General features: G+C 41.2%; 1 protein-coding gene across 3 annotated transcripts in view; it reads left to right on the top strand.

The window, feature by feature from the left end:
• The first annotated feature begins 268 nt into the window (after positions 1–268).
• ABHD5 (abhydrolase domain containing 5, lysophosphatidic acid acyltransferase) overlaps positions 269–26,893 on the top strand; it is a 45,984-nt gene continuing 19,359 nt past the window's right edge. For 2 of the 3 annotated variants that reach the window (XM_060022225.1, XM_060022224.1), the window contains exons 1-2: positions 332–513; positions 26,139–26,224. In XM_060022225.1, the coding sequence (XP_059878208.1) occupies positions 347–513; positions 26,139–26,224 (253 nt within the window). In that variant the 5' untranslated portion in view covers positions 332–346. Of the gene's footprint in view, positions 514–6,453; positions 6,505–26,138; positions 26,225–26,893 lie in introns of all 3 variants that reach the window. The other variant, XM_060022226.1, reaches the window with a different exon arrangement.

The following is a 26,893-nucleotide window of genomic DNA, read 5'->3' as shown; positions in this document are numbered from 1 at the left end:
TCCTCCATTACAGCATTTCCATTCGCTATTGCAGCATCTATCGAATACTAGATGGACTCTTTCAGGGCAAGGTCGCGCCTCATTCCCCAGGGAACTGCTAGGTGCCTGTCCAGTGCCCAGCACCTGACAATCAATATCAGCGGATGATGCATTAATACGGTTATGACTGAAGTTAGTTACCACCTAACTCTGCCGGGCGAGTCTCGTTTCCCCCAGGTTGACTGCCCCGCCTAGCGCCCACACCCGAGCGCGTCGGACGGGAGGACGCATGCGTGACTGGTGGATGAAGGGGGGGGTCAGATGGCCCGGCACGCGCAAGCGCGCGGCCGCACCGCCCGGTCACGCGATGGGGCGGCCGACGCCTACGCTGGCGGCGGCCTTAAGGGCGGCGGCGGGTCCCGGCCTCCCAGTCGGCCTGTCAGCCGGCTTGGAAGTACAGCCGGAAGCTCGCGCGGCGACGGCGGCCATGGCGGCTGAGGAGGTGGAGGTGGACTCTGTGGACGCTAATGAGAAGTAAGTGTGGCGGGGGCTACGTCAGGTTCGGGCGCGCGGGCAGCGCCGAGGACTCTTTAACTCGCCCGGCGGCTCTGTCGTCCGGCCCCGGCGCGAATCCGCGCGGCGCCGGGAGGAGAAGCCCTGGTCTCGCTCTGCCCCCGGCGGGCGCCCTTCGGGTCTGAGTGTGACCCAGGCAGCGCCGGGAGGCCGCTTGACCCCCGCGCGGAGGGGCCGCCGCGGGGTCGTGTCAGCGGCTCGGCGGGGCGGGCAGCGGGGGTGACCCGGCACTCGGTCCGGGCTGGTCGTCCGCTGAGGTCTCCTTCCGGGCAGAGACGGCTGCGGACCCAGCCCTGCCCCCAGCGCGGCCCGCGAGTGCTGACCGGCGTCCCTGCACCTGACTCGAGTTATGGGAAACGGCTGAGTCACTCTCCACTTCCGAGCGCGGCTTCGGACCTCAGGTTCGCGCTGTGCTCGGTCCATCCCGGGGCGAGAACGAAAGTGCCACCCGGCCGAGCGTCTCGGGAGCCTGAGGAAGGGGCGGCGCTTCTTCGGGACAGTGTTGGATGGCGAGCCCACGTTCACCCCAGAAGCCGCGGGAGGGAAGGGAGTGTCGGGGGAAGGAGGAGCCCAGAATGAGGGAAAGGGGCTGGGGGAGTGAGTCTGTGGCTTGAGCTTTCAGAGGACGTTTAATTTACAGATGCTTTATAGAAAGAAAATTAACACGATATGGGTAGCAAATTCAGAGTCAGTAATCTCTCAAATGGAGATCTTCCTTTGCTTCCAAGTGTTCTGGCGTTACCGGAGAGATGTGTGCGTTTGCTTCTCAGAAGACACACTATGTGTAGGAAACTTTATGGAAGTGGTGGGACAGATGTCTAACGGGAAGCTTTTTAAAAAATTTTTATTTTATTGAAGTGCAGTTGATTTACTATGTAGTGTTAGTTTCAGGTGTATAGCAAAGTGATTCAGTGTGTATATATGTGTGTATATATATATATATACACACACACACATATTCTTTTCAGGTTTTTTTCCATTATAGGTTATTACAAGATATTGAATATAGTTCCTTGTGCCATACAGTAGGTCCTGTTGTGTATCTATTTTATATATAGTGGTGTGTAGTTGGTAATCCTAAACTCCTAATTTATCCCTCCCCCCTTCCCTTTTGGTAATAAGTTTGTCTTCTATGTCTGAATCTGCTTCTGTTTTGTAAATAAGTTCATCTGTATCATTTTCTTTTAGATTCCACGTGTAAGTGGTATCATGTGATAGTTGTTTTCCTCTGATTTAGTTCACTTAGTGTGATAATCTCTAGGTCCATCCATGTTGCTGCAAACGGTCGTATTTCATTAGTTTTTATGGCTAATATTCCATTGTGTGTGTGTGTGTGTATACACACACACACACAATGTATATATATACCACATTTTCTTTATCCATTCATCTCTTGATGGACGCTTAGGTTGCTTCCATGTCTTCCAGCACTTGTAAATAGTGCTGCTGTGAACATCGGGGTGCATGTATCATTTCAAATTCGAGTTTTCATCTTTTCTGGATATATGCCCAGGAGTGGGATTGCTGGGTCATATGGTAGCTCTATTTTTAGCTTTTTAAGGAATCTCCGTACTATTTTCCATAGTGGCTGCGCCAATTTACGTTCCCATCAACAGTTTAGGAGGGTTCTAATGGGAAACTTTTTGATATACGAATATACTGTTTGTATTATTCTTTTCTACCTGTAACTTCATGCACTTGGCAGTAGATGAATAGCAGTTAATTAGTGGAAAAATTAAATTGCTATGAACATTATTGCCCTATTTCTCAAGGCCAGTCATTCAGATTGGAAAGTAAATAAACTTCTATGTTACCCCCCATATATGTTTAATATTTTGACAACAATTCTATTTCAGATGTCGGGAGAAATTAGCATATGAAAAACTAAATGACAGAAGGGAATATAAAGTATCATGACAGACAGGGGTATTTGGAAAGATGACAGAGGGGAAGAGTTGTGAAATATTAGAAACTAGGTTCTTCTCTTGAGTTTTGTTTATATGATGAATAGGTCCATTATTTTGGTTTGTTGATGAACTTCCTTGTTGAGGTAAGATGCTGCAGGCCGTGTGAATACAAGTCAGAACCTGTTAGCTTGTTACCCTCTCCTTTGTCACAACATTTTTGGCTCTCAGATTGCTTTTAGGAGGACTCTTTGGCCTCCATGTTGTTGTGGGACTTGGGAGTCCAGGGCACAGCCATGAAAGGAATTTGTGGTTTTGGGTGATAGCAGGAGGTCACTGGGGACGGACTATAAACTATCCTTAGCAGCTAACCAGCCGCAGTCCCTTGTTAGAGGTGGGCCTCCTTGGTGCTCTTGGTGATACACTTGATCAGTGTCCAGTGTACAAACTGGTATGGCATTGTGAACTGTAACAAGCAAGTACCTGTTCCTGCTGGGTGTTCCCTAATATGTTCATGTTAAACCTTAAGGTCGACCCTGTGTGCTAGGTATTACTGTTCCCATTTTTCAGGTGGAACTGCAACTGGGACTGCTGCTAGCATCCCACCAGCAAGTAGCAGGGATGGATTGGAGACCCCTAGGTATCTGGATTTAGTCTAAGGAGCTGTCACATATCTCTGCTGCCTCTCACCACGATAGGATGTTTGGTTCATGTTTCTTTTGCTTATTCCACTGATACTTCGTTACTTATTCCTTCATTGATACAGAGCTCACTTTAAAAATTTTTTTAATTGGTTGATCAACAATAGAACTATCCCAAGAGCCAAGTGGATTGTGGGAAAACTGAAGTCTGAATCAAGTTCCCTATTCTCAAGACATCTCAGATTTATAAGGGACAATGACATTAACAAAGGAAACAATTATAAAAAAGGTCACCTGAAGGCTTTTTGGAGTATGTAATTCTTGTTGTTTCCTTCTTAGTGAAGACATGCATGCCTGGGAGCCATTTGGCTTTCAACATCTAACCCTTTTCAGTTGTAATACAGTTGAGAAAGCAATATGTAAGGAGAGCTGGGTAGATTTCTGTGAATTGCTGCAAGGTTGTCCCAGAGAATAATTAAGTATCAGGTGAGTTTAGAGGAAGGCTGTCACGGAATTGCTGAGTTGCAGAGTAGACCACAGAGTAGCAGTTTGCAGTGGTGGTCCAGAGTTATTACTAAATTTTCAGGAATTTTGCCAACCATTGGCATCTTGAAATCAGCCACGGTGGTAGTACTTACACCATGGAAATCATCAAATAGTAATAAATAAGGGATTTTTTTTCCCCTCCAGTGGGTTTGCACTACAGGATTTCATTAGAGTTTTACTGTATTTCTTTGCCTTGGAAATAAGAGACAGAAGTCCACTCTTCTATCTTTTAAAAGACTTCTAAGATAAGTGACTCCTCTCTGTTAACCATCTCCCCTTTCCAAGTCGTTACCTCCTGACTTATTAAACATCACAGAACTTCTCAGTGCCACATCCCAGTGGACTTTTATTTTTCTCAATACTTATATTTCTTGGGTCCTTTTTAGTGTCTGACACATTCTAGCGAATGGTAAGAGCCATCTTCCGACATTTTGCTTCTTGTCTTACCTGAGATCAGTAGTTAGTTTTATTTGCCCCCCCCCATTCTCTAACTGGAGTCATTCTCCAATCTGCCTCCATCTATGTTTTCATTTTTGCCTTGTTTACTCACACTCCTTTTAACTATCCTGTCTGTGGAGAGGGCTGAAATCTCCTCAGGATGGAGCCGCCTTCAGTACTCAGTGATGTTTCTGTGTGCCAAATGTTTGCAACTGATTCCTCAAATGTAACAAGTCCAGACCAGAATCTCATTTGCACCGCCTTCCCCTGAACTAACAATACAAAAATCTCAGTTCTTCCCCTTGACTTCCTATTTTTGTTAGGGCACTTAGGTATTTAGTTTCTTCTGGTCATCCAGATTAAGAACTGTGGCACCGGCTTCGCACTCGCCCTCCCCTGCCTTCATTGCTCCAAATACCAACTCCTTTACCACGTGCAGTAGATTTTAAGTGCAACATCACCTTTCCGTTCCCACCGTCACCTGGGGGCCACCTGGTTCAGATCCCCGTTACTCCCTTTTCTGATTTATTGCCGGCTTTAGTAATATGTTCTGTCCCTATGCTTTCAGTGTAATTTATTCGTTACTTTCACACCCCCAAGAGGCACAGTCTTGCTTGTAGCACAGCCACACACAGTGACTTTATTATATGTCCTCAGCCTGACTTCAGAGCCCTTTACAGGCAGCATGGCTCTTGTCTTTGGAATCTTATTTCCTCCCTGTGCACTGGGCTCTGGCCAAGCTGTGTCTTTCATTGTTTCCTGAACATGTTTCTTGCTCACTTCCCTTTTCCACATGACTTGGTTCAAGTTGTTTTCTCTGACCCAAAACAGATTGTGATCTTCCTTCTCTAAAGGTCCATGGTATTTTCCAAAACTTTCTTCATGGCATCTCCACCATGTCTTGTAGTATAGTTTTTCTATATTTGTTTTGTCAGCTCATTGAGGACAAAGCTTTTGTCTTATTCAAATGTCTGATAGAACCTAAAGAGGCTTTACAAATAGAAAGCTTCAATACATTTTTAAGAATCAAACACTTCAACTGTTGTAAACTTAGGCTGAAACAAATATTAAGATCAAAAACCTAGTACTTGATTATTCATTTTGCAGTTTGTGATTTAAATTTTTTAATCCTAAAATATCCAAAGGACATCAATAGATATATTCATAAGAAATTCAAAGTTTGAACTTGACTAGGACGAGTTTGAGCCATTAGGATCATGAACTTAAATTATATTGGAGGGGTTGGGAATATGATTCTTTTCCTTGACCTTGGATGAACCAATAGGGAACCATGCTTCACTGTTTTGCCTGTTCTCCAAAATGCCAATTACAGACCAGCAAATGCAGATTTCATCCTATGACAAAGAACTTAAAAGATTGTAGGGGCTTCCCTGGTGGCGCAGTGGTTGAGAGTCCGCTTGCCGATGCAGGTGACACGGGTTCGTGCCCTGGTCCGGGAAGATCCCACATGCCGCGGAGCAGCAGGGCCCGTGAGCCATGGCCGCTGAGCCTGCGCGTCTAGAGCCTGTGCTCCCCAACGGGAGAAGCCACAACAGTGAGGGGCCCGTGTACCGCAAAAAAAAAAAAGTCCTATGGATGGTACACTTAGTAAAAACAACACTGAATAATACATTTCAGAATCAAATGTGTCTCTGAATGAGTCTTTAAAGTCTGTATTGTTTATAATAGCCATTCAGAAACATTGTATAGTTAGATATTTAGTCTGATTCCACAGTTCTATAATCTCTCACTCCTGATCGTGAATCATAAAAAAAAATTGTATAGAAAGATGATTTTATTAAAACTTATTATTCAGTTTGAGACTTAGGATTTTTAGTTTTTATTTTCTTTATCTAGTGGATGAACTTATTTTGGAATTAACACAAAATGTCACTTGGATTTATTAAACAATGTAAATCTAAAAGTACACATGTAGTTTCTTTAATTATGTATGTTGGATGATGATGTGTCTGATTCTAGAATGGCTTGTTTACTGTGTTTGAGAAGGTAGGAAACAAATGGGGGAAGATATTACCAGCACATGGCTATGTCTAAAACACCAATTCTCCAACTCTAGGTCTTTAAAAGTCACAGGTTAAGACAGTAATGTTTAAAAATTGTATAAAAGTTTTTTAAAAAATAGAAAAAAAAATAGTAAAAAAAGTAAAAGTTACAGGTTAGAAATGAAAAATAGTTAAAAGAATGCTAATTAACGTGTTAAAATATACTAGAGGGCCTGTGTTGTCATTGGTCTGATGGTTGTGATAATTTGAATCACTAGCATTATTTATTTAAAATAAAATGGCATATTAGTCACTTAAATTATGATTGTGTGAGACATACTCTATTTTTTTTTTCTTCCTCTTTTCCAGGATAGGATTTAAGAAGTCATTTCCCAGGAAAGAAGGTCTTTATTTGCCCAAGTGTGTTATCATTTTCAGCTTGGAAGTTTTCAGTCATTCATTGGTTGAGGAATTATTTCAGAGGAATGTGTATATTCATACGTCTAATAAATTTGGATATTTATAATAAAATCAAAACCTCATAGTTTCTCTAAATGACATAGACTACTGTGCATAGAGTGCTTAGAATAGCTTATATAGAGAGCAGTAATAAACATAGTTTTTCCCTCTTGACAGTACCAGTATAGGGAGGGAGGCCATTTAAAACAAAATTGTAATATAATGAAATCCTCTTTACTTATAACCTAATTAGAAATGTTATTTAAGTGGCCAAGAGTGTGTGGAAATTGACCAGACTTCTGTATATTTTCTTCAGAATACTTTGAAACCTCTTTCACTGTTTCACAATATTTACAGATTGTGCAAATCAGATTTAGTAATACTATAGATAGTCAGATGCCTTAGAGAACAAAACAGGAATTACTAGCCAATTTACATGTTGATGTCCTAGGATACAAGTGCAATGTTAAAGATATTTTTTTTTAACAAAAGATTACATAGAGAGTTAAGAGAGGACTTCCCTGGTGGCATAGTGTTTAAGAATCCGTCTGCCAATGCAGGGGACATGGGTTCGATCCCTGGTCCGGGAAGATCCCACATGCCATGGAGCAGCTAAGCCCGTGCACCACAACTGCTGAAGCCTGTGCGCCTAGAGCCATAACTGCTGAAGCCCATGCGCCTACAGCCCGTGCTCCGCAACAAGAGAAGCCACCGCAATGAGAAGCCAGTGCATCGCAACAAAGAGTAGCCCCTGCTCGCTGCAACTAGAGAAAGCCTGCGTGCAGCAACAAAGACCCAGCACAGCCAAAAATAAATTAATTTAAAAAAATGTTAAGGGAAAAAATATTCAGTTTTATCTCTCAAACTCGGGATACTTAAAATCACATTCTTAAGTTAATAAACTCTGTTGGTATGCTAAGCACATCCTGTTTGGCTTCCTTACAGTTGCCACCTTTAGTGTAGTGTTTTAAAGCTTTTCTTACTCAGAAGTCTGCTCACTAAAAAGATTCCTTCTATCTGTTATAGGTTATAAAGCAAGATTATTTAGTTTTTTGATAAGATGCTTTAGGGCTTAGATCGTCAGCCTTCCTAATGAGGTCAGTTCTCAACAAATGGACAGTGTAGAAAACCTTTTGGTGCACATTGGTAAGCCTTCCTGATGCCGTAGATAGATATAGTTCCTGTAGTGAATGGCTTATCTTTACATTGCGATTGACACTTTTCTTCTCTTCTGAAGTTAGGGCCTCAGCAATGTATGATGGTGTTTATTGTTGATCTGCTTAAATAAATTAGAGAAGTTAATTTTTGCTTTTCTGTTTATTTTCCAAAGTTCTGAGGAGGCAGCCCTGTATCTTGTTCACTGTATTATGGCCTTGGTAAATTTAATTTTTACTTTGGTTTTTGTGACCTCAGAAGTATGGCTGGATATCTGACAAACTTCAGTCTGTGTCCTTATTTCCAATCTCATGTCCTTAGTTCCAGTCTTCCACACACTAAGCCTGGAAATGCAGAACAACACTGAATGGCATACGAGATTTTGTGGAAGAGTCAGAGGGTTTCTTTGAAGATGAGGTCAATTTACCCCAAAGGCAGGAAGTGAGGTTGGATGGGTGTTTTAGAGCAGGGGTCCCCAACACCCGGGCTGTGGACTGGTACCGCACAGCAGGAGGTGAGCGGTGGACCAGTGAGCGAAGTTTCATCTGCCGCTCCTCATTGCTCACATTACCGCCTGAACAGCCCCCCCACCACCCGGTCCATGGAAAAATTATCTTCCACGAAACTGGTCCCTGGTGCCAAAAAGGTTGGGGACTGCTGTTTCAGAGGGTTGAAGCAATAGAGGTTGCAAGCTAAGGTGTGGGAACTCAGTGAACAAAGGGTGATAACCTAAAGGGTGCAAAAGGTAGACCCTTGCTTTTCACTCTTTAAAAATGTTCCTTTGAACCTACTATGTGCTAACACTCAGTCCTGTAGAATAATAACTCTAAGAAAGAAGTAAAGGCAGTTTATATAAAGCATTGTCATCTGGTTAAGGCAAAAACCGATTAGATAGAAACATTATCGTGGCTTAGGGGGGAGGTATCTTTACAGTTCCCTTAACAGTGAAAATAAAATATTTTACTATGTTTTGTTAAATATAGATTTTTTCAGTTTAAATATACTTTAGAAAAGCTCCACTTAAAAAAAATTATCTACTTTGATGAAAAAGCTGCTGTAAAAACTTGGAGAGTATTGGTGCCTCTTGTGGTTGAAGAGCCCTAATTTTTAATGTAATACAGTAGCCTTGCAAACGTAAAAGCATTGTTTTGCCCCTTCTCTTTGAGTTAAGCCAATCGCTAGGAGGAAAAATGCATAGACAAGACAATCCTATCCTTTGAAAGTTGGTTTTGTGATGAGTGGTAAATAGGCAGAGGTAGGCATGAGTCTTGTATTACCGGCTGATATATCACATTTTAAACTCTAGTGCCTTGTGCATAGTAGGTATTCAGAGACTGAGGTTTTTTTTAATATTTTTTTTTTGAAGACTGAAACAAAGATTGCATTTGTGTTTTCTCTGCCCCAACATGTCTATGATGTAAGTGGGAACAGTAGTAGGTTATAGTTCATTTCACTTTTATTTGTTGTTGTACTGATCTCTGATTCTCTTTGGCCAAGAACTGTGCTATTATTTGAGGGATATTTGTTGAAAAAAATTGATGAGATTGAGTTGTAAGTAACTTCCTGTAGGTACTAGTTCATATATTTGTGGCCGAACATAGACATTGATGACCATGTTGTCAAGGACTTTTTTTATTTTAAGCTCCAAAGATCATGAGATTCTTTCCTTTTAGTTGCCTGTTAAACTGCTGTTTTCAACAATTGAAAAAATTGTTGAATAAATTGAAAATTTCGTTGCTGAAGGCTTGAGTTGTTTTTCCTTGATAATTTGTAAATAGTTTATATATTTACAATAAACTAATAGTAGTAATGTTTTCTATTATCTTGATACCTTGATAATAAGTTACAGGTAACATTTGTCAGAGATGCCTGGAGGTCTTATCTCCTGTTAATTCAGAAGATTTGAAACTGGCAGCAGAGAACATTAGACTAGAGCCTTATTATAATGTAGGCTATTATGGATCTTCTGTTCTATCATTCTTTTTTTATTATTGAGACATAATTGGCATATACCATATATTTGTTTCAGGGGTATAATATAATGACTTGATATTTTTATATATTGCAAAATGATCATCCCAGTAAGTCTAGTTAACCATGCATAGTTACAGAATTTTTTTCTTGTGATGAGAACTTTTCTGATTTATTCTCTTAGCAACTTTCAGATATGCAGTACAGTATCAACTATAGTCACCATGCTGTACATTACATCCCCATAACTTACTTTATTTGTAACTGGAAGCTCTTACCTTTTGACCCCCTTCACCCATTTTACCCATTTTCCACCTCTGGCAACCACCAGTTTGTTTTATCTCTGAGTTTATTGTTGTTGAAAGATTCCACATATAAGTGAGATCATACGAATTTGTCTTTCTCTGCTTATTTCACTTAGCATAATACCCTCTAGGTTCATCCATGTTGTGCAAATGGTAATATTTCATTCTTTTTTTATGGTTGAATACTATTCCATTATGTATATATTTTGTGTATTATACACATTTTCTTTATCCATTTATTTGTTGATGGACACTTAGGTTTTTTTCCCCATATCTCGGCCATTGTAAATAATGCTTCAGTGAACATGGGGGGTGCATATATCTTTTCAAGTTACTTTTTTTGTTTTCTTCAGTTAAATACCCAGAAGTGGAATCACTGGATCCTATGGTAGTTTTATTTTTTGAGGCACCTTCATACTGTTTTCTATAATGACTGCACCATTATACATTTCCAGCAGCAACAGTGTGCAAGGGTTCCCTTTTCTCCATATCCTCTCTATCACTTGTTATTTCTCATCTTTTTGGTAATAGACATTCTAACCAGTGTAAGGGAATAGCTCATTGTGGTTTTAATTTACATTTCCCTGATGTTACCGATGTTGAGCATCTTTTCATGTCTGTTGGCCATCTTGTCTTGTATGTCGTCTTTGGCAAAAAGTCTATTCAACTCCTCTGTCCATTTTTTAATTGGACTGTTTTTTTGCTATTGAGTTGTATGAATTCTTTACATATATATATATTTTTTAATTAATTTATTTTTGGTTGCGTTGGGTCTTCGTTGCTGCACGCTGGCTTTCTCTAGTTGTGGCGAGCGGGGACTACTCTTTGTTGCGGTGTGCGGGCTTCTCATTGCTGTGGCCTCTCTTGTTGCAGATCACAGGGTCTAGGTGCGTGGGCTTCAGTAGTTGTGGCCCACGGGCTCTAGAGCGCAGGCTCAGTAGTTGTGGCACACGGGCTTAGTTGCTGTGCAGCATGTGGGATCTTCTCACACCAGGGCTCGAACCCATGTCCCCTGCATTGGCAGGCAGATTCTTAACCATTGCGCCACCAGGGAAGCCCATATATTTTGGATATTAACCTCTCATCAAATTTATGATTTGCAAATATTTCCTCCCATTCAGTAGGTTGCCTTTTCATTTTGTTGATGGTTTCCTTTGCTTTTTTTTTTTTTTTTTGCGGTATGCGGACCTCTCACTGCCGTGGCCTCTCCCGCCGCGGAGCGCAGGCTCCGGACGCGCAGGCCCAGCAGCCACGGCCCACGGGCCCAGCCGCTCCACAGCACGCGGGATACTCCCGGACCGGGGCACGAACCCGCGTCCCCTGCATCGCCAGGTGGACTCCCAACCACCGCGCCACCAGGGAAGCCCTAGGAGCTTTTTAATTTGATGTAGTCCCACTTATTTATTTTTGCTTTTGTTGTCTTTGCATTTGGTGTCAGATTCAAAATATCCTCAAGACCATTGTCAAGTAGCTTACTGTTTTCTTCTAGGAGTTTTATGCTTTCAGGTCTTAGATTCAAGTCTATAATCCATCTTGAGTGTATGATATAAATTAGTGGTTGAGTTTCATTCTTTTTCATGTTGCTCTCCACTTTTCCCAACACCATTGATGAAAGAGACCATCCTTTCCCCATTGAATAGTCCTGGCTCCTTTGTTATAAGTTAATTTATATATGTGTGGGTTTATTTCTGAGCTCTTTGTTCTGTTGCATTGATCCGTGTTTGTGTTTTTATGCCAGCACCATTACTATTTCAATTACTATAGCTTTGCAATATAGTTTGAAATCAGGGAGTGTTAATCCTCCAGGTTTGTTCTTCTTCCTTAAGACTGCTTTGGCTATTTGGAGTCTTCTGTGGTACCATACAAATTTTAGAATTGTTTGTTCTATTCCTGTGAAAAAATGGCATTGGAATTTTGATAGGGATTGCATTGAATCTGTAGATTGCTTTGGTTAATATGGACATTTTCACAATATTCTAACAATGCATGAACATGAAATATCTTACCATTTCTTTGTGCCTTCTTCCATTTCTTTCATCAGTGTCTTACAGTTTTCAGTGTACAGGACTTTTAACCTCCTTAGTTAACTTTATTCCTGGTTATTTTATTCTTATTGATGCACTTGTAAATGGGATTGTTTTCTTAATTTCTCTTTCTGATACTTCATTATTAGTGTATAGAAATGTAACAGATTTCTGTATATTGATTTTTGTATCCTGCAACTTTGCTGAATTTGTTTATTAGTTCTAACAGTTTTTTGTTTTTTGGTGAAGTCTTTATTGTTTCCTATATATTATACCATGTCATCTGCAAATAGTGGCAGTTCTTCTTTTCCAATTTGGATGCCTTTTATTTCTTTTTTTGCCTAATTGTGCTGGCTAGGACTTCTAATACTATGTTGAATAGAAGTGGCAGTAGTGGGCATCCTTGCCTTCCTCCTAATCTTAGAGGAAATGCTTTCAGGTTTTCTCCATTAACTGTGATGTTGGCTGTGGGCTTGTCATATATGGTCTTTGTTATGTTGAGGTATGTTCCCTCTGTACCAACTTAGTTGAGACTTTTTTTTAATCATAAATGGATGATGAATTTTGTCAGATGCCTTTTCTGTATCTATTGAGGTGATCCTATGATTTTTTAAAACATCTTTATTGGAGTATAATTACTTTAAAATGTTGTGTTAGTTTCTGTTGTATAACAAAGTGAATCAGCTATATGTATACATATATACATGTATGCCCACCCTCTTGTGTCTCCCTCCCACCCTCCCCATCCCACCCCTCTAGGTGGTCACAAAGCACCGAGCTGATCTCCCTGTACTATGCAACTGCTTCCCACTTAGCTATCTATTTTACATTTGGTAGTCTGTATATGTCCATACCACTCTCTCACTTTGTGCCAGCTTACCCTTCCCCCTCCCCGTGTCCTCAAGTCCATTGTCTACGTCTGTGTCTTTATTCCTGTCCTGCCCCTAGGTTCTTCAGAACCTTTTTTTTAGATTCCATATATATGTGTTAGCATACGGTATTTGTTTTTCTCTTTCTGACTTACTTCATTCTGTATGACAGACTCTAGGTCCATCCACCTCACTACAAATAACTCAATTTCGTTTCTTCTTATGGCTGAGTAATATTCCACTGTATATATGTGACACATCTTCTTTATCCATTCATCTGCCAGTGGATACTTAGGTTGCTTCCATGTCCTGGCTATTGTAAATAGTGCTGCAGTGAACACTGTGGTATATGTCTCTTTTTGAATTATGGTTTTCTCAGGGTATATGCCCAATAGTGAGATTGCTGGGTCATATGGTAGTTCTATTTTTAGTTTTTTAAGGAACCTCCATACTGTTCTCCATAGTGGCTGTATCAATTTACAGGTGCACCAACAGTGCAAGAGGGTTCCCTTTTCTCCACACCCTCTCCAGCATTTATTGTTTGTAGATTTTTTGATGATAGCTATTCTGACTGGGGTGAGGTGATACCTCACTAAGGTTTTGATTTGCATTTCTCTAATGATTAGTGATGTTGAGCATCCTTTCATGTGTTTGTTGGCAATCTGTATATCTTTTTTGGGGAAATGTCTGTTTAGGTCTTCTGCCCATTTTTGGATTGGGTTGTTTGTTTTTTTAATATTGGGGTGCATGAGCTGCTTGTATATTTTGGATTAATCCTTTGTCAGTTGCTTCGTTTGCAAATATTTTCTCCCATTCTGAGGGTTGACTTTTTGTCTTGTTTATGGTTTCCCTTGCTGTGTAGAAGCTTTTAAGTTTCATTAGGTCCCATTTATTTATTTTTGTTTTTATTTCCATTTCTCTAGGAGGTGGGTCAAAAAGGATCGTGCTGTGATATATGTCATAAAGTGTTCTTCCTATGTTTTCCTCTAAGAGTTTTATAGTATCTGGCCTTACATTTAGGTCTTTAATCCATTTTGAGTTTATTTTTGTGTATGGTGTTAGGAAGTGTCTAATTTCATTCTTTTACATGTAGCTGTCCAGTTTTCCCAGCACCACTTATTGAAGAGGCTGTCTTTTCTCCATTGTATATTCTTGCCACCTTTATCAAAGATAAGGTGACCGTATGTGTGTGGGTTTATCTCTGGGCTTTCTATCCTGTTCCATTGATCTGTATTTTTGTTTTTGTGCCAGTACTATACTGTCTTGATTACTGTAGCTTTGTAGTATAGTCTGAAGTCAGGGAGTCTGATTCCTCCAGCTCCGTTTTTCTTTCTCAATATTGCTTTGGCTATTCAGGGTCTTTTGTATTTCCATACAAATTGTAAAATTTTTTGTTCTAGTTCTGTGAAAAATGCCATTGGTAGTTTGATAGAGATTGCATTGAATCTGTAGATTGCTTTGGGTAGTAGAGTCATTTTCACGATGTTGATTCTTCCAGTCCAAGGCCACGGTATATCTCTCTATCTGTTTGTATCATGTTTAATTTCTTTCATCAGTGTTTTATAGTTTTCTGCATACAGGTCTTTTACCTCCTTAGGTAGGTTTATTCCTGGGTGTTTTGTTCTTTTTGTTACATTGGTGAATGGGATAGTTTCCTTAATTTCTCTTTCTGATCTTTCGTTGTTAGTGTATAGGAATGCCAGGGATTTCTGTGCATTAACTTTGTATCCTGAAGCTTTACCAAATTCATTGATTAGCTCTAGTAGTTTTCTAGTGGCATCTTTAGGATTTACTATGTATAGTATCATGTCATCTGCAAATAGTGACAGTTTTGCTTCTTCTTTTCCAATTTGGATTTCTTTTATTTCTTTTTCTTCTCTGATTGCTGTGGTTAAAACTTTGAAAACTATGTTGAATAATAGTGGTGAGAGTGGGCAACCTTGTCTTATTCCTGATCTTAGAGGAAATGGTTTCAGTTTTTCACCATTGAGAATGATGTTGGTTGTCATATATGGGCTTTATTATGTTGAGGTAAGTTCCGTCTGTGCCTACTTTCTGGAGAGTTTTTATCATACATGGGTGTTGGATTTTGTTGAAAGCTTTTTCTGCATCTATTGAGATGATCATATGGTTTTTATCCTTCAGTTTGTTAATATGGTGTATTTCATTGATTGATTTGCATATATTGAAGAGTCCTTGCATTCCTGGGATAAATGCCACTTGATCATGGTGTATCATCCTTTTAATGTGCTCTTGGACTCTGTTTGCTAGTATTTTGTTGAGGATTTTTGCATCTAATTTCATGAGTCTTATTGGCCTGTAGTTTTCTTTTTTTGTGACATCCTTGTCTGGTTTTGGTATCAGGGTGATGGTGGCCTCGTAGAATGAGTTCGGGAGTGTTCCTCCCTCTGCTGTATTTTGGAAGAGTTTGAGAAGGATGGGTGTTAGCTCTTCTCTAAATGTTTGATAGAATTCACCTGTGAAGCCATCTGCTCCTGGGCTTTGGTTTGTTGGAAGATTTTTAATCACAGTTTCAATTTCAGTGCTTGTGATTGGTCTGTTCATATTTTCTATTTCTTCCTGGTTTAGTCTCGGAAGTTTGTGCTTTTTTAAGAATTTGTCCATTTTTTCTAGGTTGTCCATTTTATTGGCATATAGTTGCTTGTAGTAATCTCTCATGTTCCTTTATTTCTGCAGTGTCAATTGTTACTTCTCCTTTTTCATTACTAATTCTGCTGATTTGAGTCTTTCCGTTTTTTTCTCGATGAGTCTGGCTAATGGTTTATCAATTTTGTTTATCTTCTCAAAGAACCAGCTTTTAGTTTTATTGATCTTTGCTATTGTTTTCTTCATGTCTTTTTCATTTATTTCTGATCTGATCTTTATGATTTCCTTCCTTCTGTTAACTTTGGGGTTTTTTTGTTCTTCCTTCTCTGATTGCTTTAGGTTTAAGGTTAGGTTGTTTATTTGAGATTTTTCTTGTTTCTTGAGGTAGGATTGTATTGCTAATCTTTCCTCGTAGAACTGCTTTTGCTGCATCCCATAGGTTTTGGGTCGTCATGTTTTTGTTGTCATTTGTTTCCAGGTATTTTTTGATTTCCTCTGATTTCTTCTGTGACCTCTTGGTTATTTAGTGGCATATTGTTTAACCTCCATGTGTTTTTACTTTTTACAGTTTTTTTCTCATAATATGTAGTCTCATAGCATTGTGGTCAGAAAATATACTTGATATGATTTCAGTTTTCTTAAATTTACCAAGTTTTCTTAAAATTACTTGATTTGTGACCCAACATATGATCTATCCTGGAGAATGTTCCATGAGCACTTGAGTAGAAAGTGTATTTTATTGTTTTGGGGTGGAATGTCCTATAAATACCAATTAAGTCCGTCTGGTCTAATGTGTCATTTGAAGCTTGTGTTTGTCTATTTTCATTTTGGATGATTTGTCCATTGGTGGAAGTGGGGGTGTTAAAGTCGATATCCCCTTTTATGGCTGTTATTGTGTTACTGTGGTTGTGTTACTGTTGATTTCCCCTTTTATGGCTGTTAGCATTTGCCATACGTCTTGAGGTGCTCGTATCTTGGGTGCATAAATATTTACAATTGTTATATCTTCTTCTTGGATTGACCCCTTGATCATTACATAGTGTCCTTCTCTGTCTCTTGTAATAGTCTTTATTTTAAAGTCTATTTTGTCTGATATGAGAATTGCTACTCCAGCTTTCTTTTGGTTTCCATTTGCATGGAGTATCTTTCTCCATCCCCTCACTTTCAGTCTGTATGTGTCCCTAGGTCTGAAGTGGGTCTCTCTTAGACAGCATATATATGGGTCTTGTTTTTGCATCCATTCAGCCAGTCTGTGTCTTTTGGTTGGAGCACTTAGTCCATTTACATTTAAGGTCATTATCAATATGTATGTTCCTGTTACCATTTTCTTAATTGTTTTGGGCTTGTTTTTGTAGGTCTTTTCCTTCTTGTGTTTCCTGCCTAGAGAAGTTCCTTTAGCATTTGTTGTAAAGCTGGTTTGGTGGTGCTGAATTACCTTAACTTTTGCTTGTCTGTAAAGGTTTTGATTTCTCCATCGAATCTGAATGAGATCTGTGCTGGGTAGAGTAATCTGGGTTGTAGGTTTTTCCCTTTCATCACTTTAAATATGTCCTGCCAGTCCCTTCTGGCTTGCAGAGTTTCTGCTGAAAGATCAGCTGTTAACCTTATGGGGATTCCCTTGTATGTTATTTGTTGCTTTTCCCTTACTGCTTTTAATATTTTTTCTTTGTGTTTAATTTTTGATAGTTTGGTTAATATGTGTCTTGGTGTGTTTCTCCTTGGATTTATCCTGTATGGGACTCTCTATGCTTCCTGGACTTGATTGACCATTTCCTTTCCCATGTTAGGGAAGTTTTCAACTGTAATCTCATCAAATATTTTCTCAAGCCCTTTCTTTTTCTCTTCTTCTTCTGCAACCCCTCTAATTTGAATGTTGGTGTGTTTAATGTTGTCCTAGAGATCTCTATGACTGTCCTCAATTCTTTTCATTCTTTTTCCTTTATTCTGCTCTGCAGCAGTTATTTCCACTGTTTTATCTTCCAGGTCACTTCTCTGTTTTCTGCCTCAGTTATTCTGCTATTAATTCCTTCTAGAGAATTTTTAATTTCATTTATTGTGTTGTTCATCATTGTTTGTTTGCTGTTTAGTTCTTCTAGGTGCTTGTTAAACGTTTCTTGTATTTGCTCCATTTTCTTTCCAAGATGTTGGATCATCTTTACTGTCCTTACTCTGAATTCTTTTTCAGGTAGACTGCCTATTTCCTCTTCATTTGTTTGGTCTGGTGAGTTTTTGCCTTGCTCCTTCATCTGCTGCATATTTCTCTTTCTTCTCATTTTGTTTAACTTACTGTGTTTGGGGTCTCCTTTTCACGGCCTACAGGTTCGTAGTTCCCATTGTTTTTGGTGTCTGTCCACAGTGGGTGAGGTTGGTTCAGTGGCTTGTGTAGGCTTCCTGGGGGAGGGGACTGGTGCCTGTGTTTTGGTGGTTGGGGCTGGATCTTGTCTTTCTGGTGGGCGAGGCCATGTCTGGTGGTGTGTTTTGGGGTGTCTGCAAACTTAGTATGACTTTAGGCAGTCTCTCTGCTGATGTGTGGTGTTGTGTTCCTGTTTTGCTAGTTGTTTGGCATGGGGTGTCCAGCACTGGAGATTGCTGGCCGTTGGGTGGAGCTGGGTCTTAGCGTTGAGACAGAGTCTCTGGGAGAGCTCTCGCCGATTGATATTATGTGGGGCCGGGAGATCTCTGGTGGTCTTCTGGACTCAGCTCTCCCACCTTGGAGGCTCATGCCTGACATCCGGGTGAAGCACCAAGACCCTGCCAGCCACACAGCTCAGAAGGAAAGGAAGAAAAAAAAGAAAAAAGAAAGAAAATAAACAGTAAAATAAAAAAATAAGAGCAACCAAACCAATAAACAAATCCACCAATGATAACAAGCACTAAAACTTAAACCAAGATAAACATAAAAATCAGAAACAAATCAGTTGCAGAAAGCAAACCCCAAGTCTACAGTTGCTCCCAAAGCCCACCACCTCTGTTTTAGGAATATTCGTTGTCCATTCAGGTATTCCACAGCTGCAGGGTTCATCAAGTTGATTGTGGGGTTTTATCTGCTAACCCTGAGGCTGCACGGAGAAGTTACCCTTTCTCTTCTTTTTTGCTCAGCTTCTGGGGTCAGCTTTGGTTTTCACCCTGCCTCTGTGTGTAGGTCGCCCTCAGGCATCTGTTCCCTGCCCAGACTGGAGGGGGTTAAAGTAGCGGCTGATCAGGGCTCTCTTGCTCACTCAGATCAGGGAGAGGGAGGGGTACGGTAGTCATAATTGGAATGTGGGGCGAGCCTGTGGCGGCAGAGGCTAGCATGACATTGCAACAGCCTGAGGTGCACCGTGTGTTCTCCTGGGGAAGTTGTCCCTGGATCACGGGACCCTGGCAGTGGTGTGCTGCACAGGCTCCCGGGGGTGTGTGGGTAGTGACCTGCGCTGGCACACAGGATTTTTGGTGGCAGCAGCAGCATTAGCGTTTCATGCCTGTATCTGGGATATGAGCAGATAGCTGTGGCTGGCGCCCATCTCAGGAGCTCATTTAGGCGGTACTCTGCCTTCTGTGGGCACACGGGGAAGGAATCCCCTCTCCTCGCACACCCCCAAAACAGTGGTCTCTTCCCTCCTTGGCAGGTCCAGACTTTTCCCCAGACTCTCTCCTGTCTAGCTGTGGCACCCTAGCCCCCTTCAGGCTGTGTTCACGCAGTCAACACCAGTCCTCTCCCTGGGATCTGACCTCCAAAGCCCAAGCCTCAGCTCCCAGCCCCCACTTGCCCTGGAGGGTAAGCAGACAAGCGTCTCAGGTTGGCGAGTGCTGGTGGCACTGATCCTCTCTGTGGGAATCTCTCCGCTTTGCCCTCTGCACCCCTGTTGCTGCACTCTCCTCTGTGACTCCGAAGCTTCCCCCCCACCCACCCCCCATCTCTGCCAGTGAAGGGGCTTCCTAGTGTGTGGAAACTTTTCCTCCTTCACAGCTCCTTCCCAGAGATGCAGGTCCGTCCCTATTCTTTTGTCTCTGTTTTTTCTTTTTTCTTTTGCACTACTCAGGTAAATGGGGATTTTCTTGCCTTTTGGGAAGTCTGAAGTCTTCTGCCAGTGCTCAGTAGGTGTTCTGTAGGAGTTGTTCCACATGTAGGTGTATCTTTGATGTATTTGTGGGGAGGAAGGTGATCTCCATGTCTTACTCCTCCACCTTCTTGAAGGTCTCTCTTGATCATATGATTTTTATCCTTCATTTTATTCATGTGGTATATCACATTGATTTGCGATTGTTGAACCATTCTTGTATCTTTGGAATAAACTCCACTTGATCGTGGTATGTGATCCTTTTAATATACGTATTGTTGAATCCAGTTGGCTTACATTTTGTTGAGGATTTTTACATCTATGTTCATCAGTGATATTGACCTGTAATTTTCTTTTTTGTGTGGTGTCCTTGTCTATTTTGGTATTGAGAAATGCTGGCCTTGTAAAATGAGTTTGGAAGTGTTGCTCCTTTTCTGTTATTTGGCATAGTTTGAGAGGGATTGGTATTAATTCTTCTTTGAATGTTTGGTAGAATTCACCAGTGAAGTTGTCTGGTCTCTTACTTTTCTTTGTAGGGAGTTTTAAAACTACTGGTTCAATCTCTTTACTAGTCATCATTCTGTTTAAATTTTCTGTTTCTTCATGATTCAGTCTTGGAAGGTTGTATGTTTCTAGGAATTTATCCATTTCTTCTCAGTTGTCCAATTTGTTGGCATATAATTTTTCATAGTAGCTTATTATTCTTTGTATTTCTGTACTGTCAGTTGTAATGCTTCCTTTTTCATTTTTGATTTTGAGTGAGTCTAGCTAAAGGTTTGTCAGTTTTATCTTTTCAAAGAACCAAATCTTGGTTTCACTCATCTTTTCTATTGTCGTTTTAGTCTCTGTTTCACTTATTTTTTCTCTTTGTTATTTCCTTCCTTCTGCTAACTTTGGGCCTTGTTTCTTCCTTTTCTAGTTCCTTGAGGTATACAGTTATGTTGTTTACTCGAGATTTTTCTTGAGGTATAAAGTTAGGTTGTTTACTTGATTTAGCTACTTTTGCCTTTTAATCTTTTTTTTAAAATAAATTTATTTGTTGTTTTTTTTAAAACTTATTTTTGGCTGTGTTGAGTCTTCGTTGCTGCATGCGGGCTTCCTCTAGTTGCAGTGAGTGGGGGATACTCTTTGTTGCGGTGCGTGGGCTTTTCATTGCGGTGCATGGGCGTCTCATTGCGGTGGCTTCTCTTGTGGAGCATGGGGCTGTAGGTGTGCGGGCTACAGTAGCTGTGGCACATGGTCTCAGTAGTTGTGGCTCGCGGGTTATAGAGTGCACGCTCAGTAGATGTGGCGCACGGGCTTATTTGCTCTGCGGCATTTGGGATCTTCCTGGACCAGGGCTCGAACCCGTGTTCCCTGCATTGGCAGGTGGATTCTTAACCACTGTCCCACCAGGGAAGTCCCTTGTGTTTTAATCTTCATACTAGTTTCAGTAGTGGTTAGTGCACTACCTTTGTGTATATTTACCTTTACCAGTGAGATTTATACTTTGATATGTTTTCTGCTTAGTAATTAGTGCTGTTTTTTTTCAGCTTAAAGAAATCCCTTTAACATTTCTTGTAAGGCTGGTTTAGTAGTGATAACTCCTTTAGCTTTTGCTTGTATGGAAAACTCTACCTCTTATTTAGTTCTGAATAACTTTGCTGGTTAAAGTGTTATTGGTTCGAAATTTTTTTTCTTTCATGACTTTGAATATATCATGCCACTTCCCTTCTGTCCTGCAGTTTCTGCTGAAAAATCAACCGAGAGACTTATGAGGTACCTTATGTATAAAAAATTATTTTTCTTTTTCTGCTTTTAAGATTCTCTCCTTGTTTTTAACTTCTGGCATTTTAATTATAATGTGCTTTGTGTGGGTCTCTTTAGGTTCATCTTATTTGGAACTCTCTGGGCTTCCTGGATCTGGATGTCTTTTTCTTTTCCCAGGTTAGGCAAGTTTTCAGCCCTTACTTCTTAAAATAAGTTTTCTGCCCTTTTCTCTCTCTCTTCTTTTTCTGGGACCCCTAAAGTGTGAATATTACTCAGCTTGATGTTTTCTTACAAGTCCCTTATGGTATCTTTATTTTTTTTTTTATCATTCTTTTTTCTTTTTCCTGCTCTGTTTGGGTGATTTCCTCTGCCCTATCTTGGGTTCATTGATCCTTTTTTTCCTGCTTTATCTAGTCTGATGTTGAACTCACCTAGTGTTTTGTTTTGTTTGTTTGTTTGGCTACACTGTGTGGCTTTTGGGATCTTAGTTCCCTGCACAGGGATTGAACCCGGGCCCCTGCAGTGAGAGTGCCAAGTCCTAACCACTGAACTGCCAGGGAATTCCCACATCTAGTGTATTTTTTAGTTCATATTTTTCAGTTCTGTGATTTCTGTGTGGAACTCTCTTGTATTTTCTGTCTCTGTGTCAAAATTCTCACCATGTTTATTCTCCCAAGTTCAGTGAGCATCTTTACGACCATTACTTTGAACTCTTTATCAGGTAAATTACTTATCTTTGTTTCATTAGCATTTTTTTTCTTTTTTCCTGGGGTTTTATCATGTTCTTTTGTTTGGAACACATTCCTCTGTTTCTTCATTTTGCTTGATTCTCTGTTGGTTTCTGTGCAATAGATGAAAAACAACCACTTTTCCCAGTCTTAAAGGGTTGACCATAGGAGATAAACCTTACTGTTTAACCCTGCCCTAGCTCTTCGTGTCTTTCAAACCTTTGTGATTGTCCAAGAAGCTTATTTTATTTTTACTGGTTCCCAGTAGTTGAGGATGTGCCAAGGCCAGTGTCCCAAAGGGGAGTATCTCAGTCAGCACCTAGATTCAGGCTGAATGGAAGCCAAAACCTTAGGTATCAGTTTTTTTAAATAATGCAAATATGTATATATATATATTGCTGTGGGACCACAACCGTAAGCCTTGCTGGCCTCCAGGTTTGGATGCGTCGCTTGGGTAGCAGTTGCACAAATCAGGGCTCCAGAGGAGTACACAAGCTCCTTTCTGGGAGATATTGGTGAGCTATAGCAAGGCAGAGGGTGAGTGCAAAATGGCATCTCCCAGCCTCTGTTCCATGAAAGCACCTCTGTAGTCGTTAATGTGTGCCAAACCAGAAACCTGCTTCTAAGGCCAAAACTCCTGGACAAACAAATAGGCCACTTTCTCAGAGAGACTAGGGAAGTGTTTCTGTCAACTGTCTGTGTGGTGTCCTGAGAGTGGCAGTCTGCCAAGAACTGTCTCTCTGATTGTTACAGTCCCATGGGACCCAGGAACACAAGCCCCTCTGACTGCCAGAACCAGGTGATCAAGGGGTGTCCTCTGGGTAGCAAACATAAAAACTGGGTCACCAAACATAAAATGGCAGAGGGGGAGCAGGAAGATGGTGTCCACCAGTCTCCATCCCTGGAGAGCATCCCAGCAGGCCTCTGCTGCTTCGGCCATTGCTTTAAAATTAGGAAATTAGTCTCTTTCACGTAAAGCCTGGGTGATTTCAAAAGGCTGCTTCTGTGCTGGGCCCTGGTGCAGGTGAGTCTGCACACAAGCCCTTTCAGAGCCATTCCTCGATTTGCCACACCCCATGTGTTTCATGGGCTTGAGCCCCATTGGTCTTCAAAGCCAGACATTTTGGGGGCTCATCTTTCAGCTGCCAGTCTTAAAAATCGGGGTGCCCAATGTGGGTTATGAGCCCTTTGCTCCTCAGAGAGAAGCTCTGGGTTTTGAGTTCCCTCCCGACTGTGGGTCGCTGCACCAGGGTGGGGTTGATAGTGAGATCGTGTCTCAGCCTTTCCCACCTGCTTCGATGTGGTTTCTCTCTGGTTTGGGTGATGTGGAGGGCCTTGCTCTGCCAGTTTTTAGGTTATTGTCAGAGGAAATTGTTGAATGTGTAGCTGTAGATTTCAGTGTGCGTGTGGAGGAGGTGAGATCAGGATCTTCCATCTTGAACTGGAACCCTGACATTCTTTTATTCACATAATATCTCCATAGTATAACCCACATGCCATGAAAACCTGACCAAATACATCTGCTTATAGTCCTGTCCTTTAATCCTGTGTTTGTGTGTACATGCATACATACATACATATATACATGCTTACTTACGGACCTTACTAGGAAGTTTTTACATCTGAAGATAAAGAGACAAGAAGAAAGTTGACTAGCAGATAAAAAGGAAAAATATATAGGAGAAAAAATGTGAGTTATAGTGCTTTTCATCACCTTCCTAAATTGTTCATTCTATTGATTACCCTTTTCTTGACTGATCTTTTTGCGTTGACATTTGTTTGTTTTGTTTTGGGGGGGTTTCAGGCCCACATCTTGCCCATATCCTGTCACCTAATAAAGAACTAGTGGAACTGTAAGTGCTCTCTGCCTATAGAAATGAACCTCATTTGCCTTCCTCCATCCGCTTCTTGTATTTCATTTGACCAAGGCCTTCATTTCACACACACAGTTACCAGGCACTCACGTGGCCACAAGCCGGTTAGTGTGTTTGGCACTGGCAATATACGAATGACTTTTAACGTGGGTTTAGTATTCATTGTGCTCAGAGTGCAGTAGGGCAGATAAATAGACAAGTAACCACAGCAATAGTAACTATACCTGTAACAAGGGCCAGAGGACTGACTAATCACCTGTGCTCTTGGCATCAGGATCAGGGACAGTATCTCAGAAAAGGCAAGGTATTCTGGGCAGAGGGAAAAGCCATAGAGGCATAAAATAACATGAAATTTTGGGAGTTATGAGGTATTGAAAAAGTACAATGTGGGGCTTTCCTGGTGGCGCAGTGGTTGGGAGTCCGCCTGCCAATGCAGGGGACGCGGGTTCATGCCCCGGTCCGGGAAGATCCCACATGCCGCGGAGTGGCTGGGCCCGTGAGCCATGGCCGCTGAGCCTGCACGTCCGGAGCCTGTGCTCCACAATGGGAGAGGCCACAACAGTGAGAGGCCCGCATACCGCAAAAAAAAAAAAAGTACAATGTGAAAAGACAAGATGGGGCGAAGTAACCTGTGGATGGATTGTAAAGCATCTTCTGTGCAGATTTAAGGAATGTGATTTTATTCTGACAACTCCTCAGACATTTTAAGGAAGGTAGTCACCTGAGATAAAAAGTGTTTTGAAGTCACTCAGAATTCAGGTCACATCTCTGCTTATGTCACTTACTAGCTGAATACTCTTGGGCCTGCATTTCTGAACCTCAGTGTTCACATCTGTGAAATGGGTGTAGCTTGGACTGAGAGTACCTTGGTTTGTGAGTGACTTAATCATTCAGCAAACATTATTTATTGAGCTCCTGTTATACATAATGCCCAGAGAAATTTTACAGGGAAGGGAAATGCAGTAGGATGAGCCTACAAAGCTTAGAAAAGGTAGATGCTGTATCAGCGCATTTAGAACTTAGCACATTTCTCTTTTCACAGCTATTCTTTTTTTTTTTTTTTTTTTTTTTTTTTTGCGGTACGCGGGCCTCTCACTGCTGTGGCCTCTCCCGTTGCGGAGCACAGGCTCTGGACGCGCAGGCTCAGCGGCCATGGCTCACGGGCCCAGCCACTCCGCGGCATGTGGGATCTTCCCGGACTGGGGCACGAACCTGTGTCCCCTGCATTGGCAGGCGGACTCTCAACCACTATGCCACCAGGGAAGCCCCCTGTTTAATTTTAAATATTCCTCATCTTCTTGTCTCCATTCCTGTTGCCAAAGCCTTCGTTCTGGCTCTTACCTCTCATCTGGACTCTGCAGTAGTTGGCTTCTCTTCTTCTTTAATTCATTTTCTCTTTGATGAGAAAGTTCTCACTTTAAGTGATACTGGCCATATGCTGAGCGCTTGCTAACTGTCAGATGACTGCTAATGCCCTGCATTATCTCAGATTGTTAGGATATGCCTGGGGTCTGCTGCTAGACCAGGAGTTGAAGGCTCACCCTCTCCTTGGTTGGCTAAGAGGAAAGTGTGTCAGTTCCAGCCTCCCCATGCCTTTTGTCTCCTCTTGCGCAAGGCCTGCTTCCTTGTTCTCTTTGTTTCCGCTGTCTTCTGCCAGATGCCTGGGGCCTTCTTATCATCTACTGTTTGCTGGAATCCAAAGCTTTTAAAAGTTAACCGTTCATGCTAGGTAGATTGGACATGGGCCCATCCTCTGCATTTGTATTAGGGGTGTGTTCTACACTTAACCATGAGATTTGAAACTTTAAAAAAAATCTCATATTTTAATAAGATGTCTCTTCTCTCAGCCCTCACAGTAGGTATATTTTGTACTTGCTGTGAACCTGCCATTGAAATGATCGTACTCATGGTCTTTAACTTTTTTGTACTTCCACCCTGATAAGAAACTGTCTTGCAGTGGGGTGGTGGAATGCCTTTTTTGTCTTTTCTTGTTCTGCCCATTTTTAGTCTCTGCTTGATTATGTGGAATCTGACTATCCATGAAGGTAAGATGGACTTGGAGATCTACTTGTAGGTTCTCAGGTTGAAGGTATCTGTATCCCAGTACTTTATCACAATGCTTTGTACCTATTAGGTGAATTTGTCACATACAGATAGCTTCCTCATCACACGGACAGTATACTTTCTATTCTGCTTTTCTTCTCCCTATGTAACAGTTGGGAGTTGAGAAGAGCATTAACTCACTTATTTGTATTTTGTTTTTGATGCTCCAGGTCAGGATGGCTAACTGGTTGGCTTCCCACATGGTGTCCTTCGTCAACATCACACCTTAAAGAAGCTGAAGAGAAAATTTTAAAATGTAAGGTTTTCTTCTTATAAGTTAACTGAGCCATTTACTAAAATAGGTCCAATATAAAGCGTTGCCTTGAAACTGAAGATCAGATTCTGTTGTGTGTTAGTTGTTGGCAAAAGAACTTTTTTTTCCTTTTTCATGTCATCAGGAAGTACGTAAATGTGTGAAGAAGTCAAGGGTTCTCAAACTTTTCGGTCTTGAGTCCCTTTTATACTCTTAAATTAGGAAGTACCCCAAGGAACTTTGTTTAGAGGTTATAGCTATCAATATTTACTGTATTAAAAATTAAAACTGAGGGCTTCCCTGGTGGCGCAGTGGTTGGGAGTCCGCCTACTGATGCAGGGGACACAGGTTTGTGCCCCGGTCAGGGAGGATCCCATATGCCGCGGAGCGGCTGGGCCTGTGAGCCATGGCCGCTGGGCCTGCGCGTCCGGAGCCTGTGCTCTGCAACGGGAGCGGCCGCAGCAGTGAGAGGCCCGCATACCGCCAAAAAAAAAAAAAAAAAAATTAAAGCTGAATAATTCAAAATATGTCAACTCATTAATTTATTTTAAAACAATAGTAATAAACCCATTGCAGGTTAAAATAAATAACATGTTTTCTAAAAATAACTGCTTTCTAAACAAATGTAGTGAAAAGAGTAACATTGTTTACAAGTTTACACCTCTTTAATAT

Source organism: Delphinus delphis, chromosome 10 (genome assembly GCF_949987515.2).
Source record: "Delphinus delphis chromosome 10, mDelDel1.2, whole genome shotgun sequence".
NCBI classification, from domain to species: domain Eukaryota; kingdom Metazoa; phylum Chordata; class Mammalia; order Artiodactyla; family Delphinidae; genus Delphinus; species Delphinus delphis.
The sequence above is the reverse complement of the archived record's forward strand: the minus strand, read 5'-3'. Positions and strand labels throughout refer to the sequence as shown.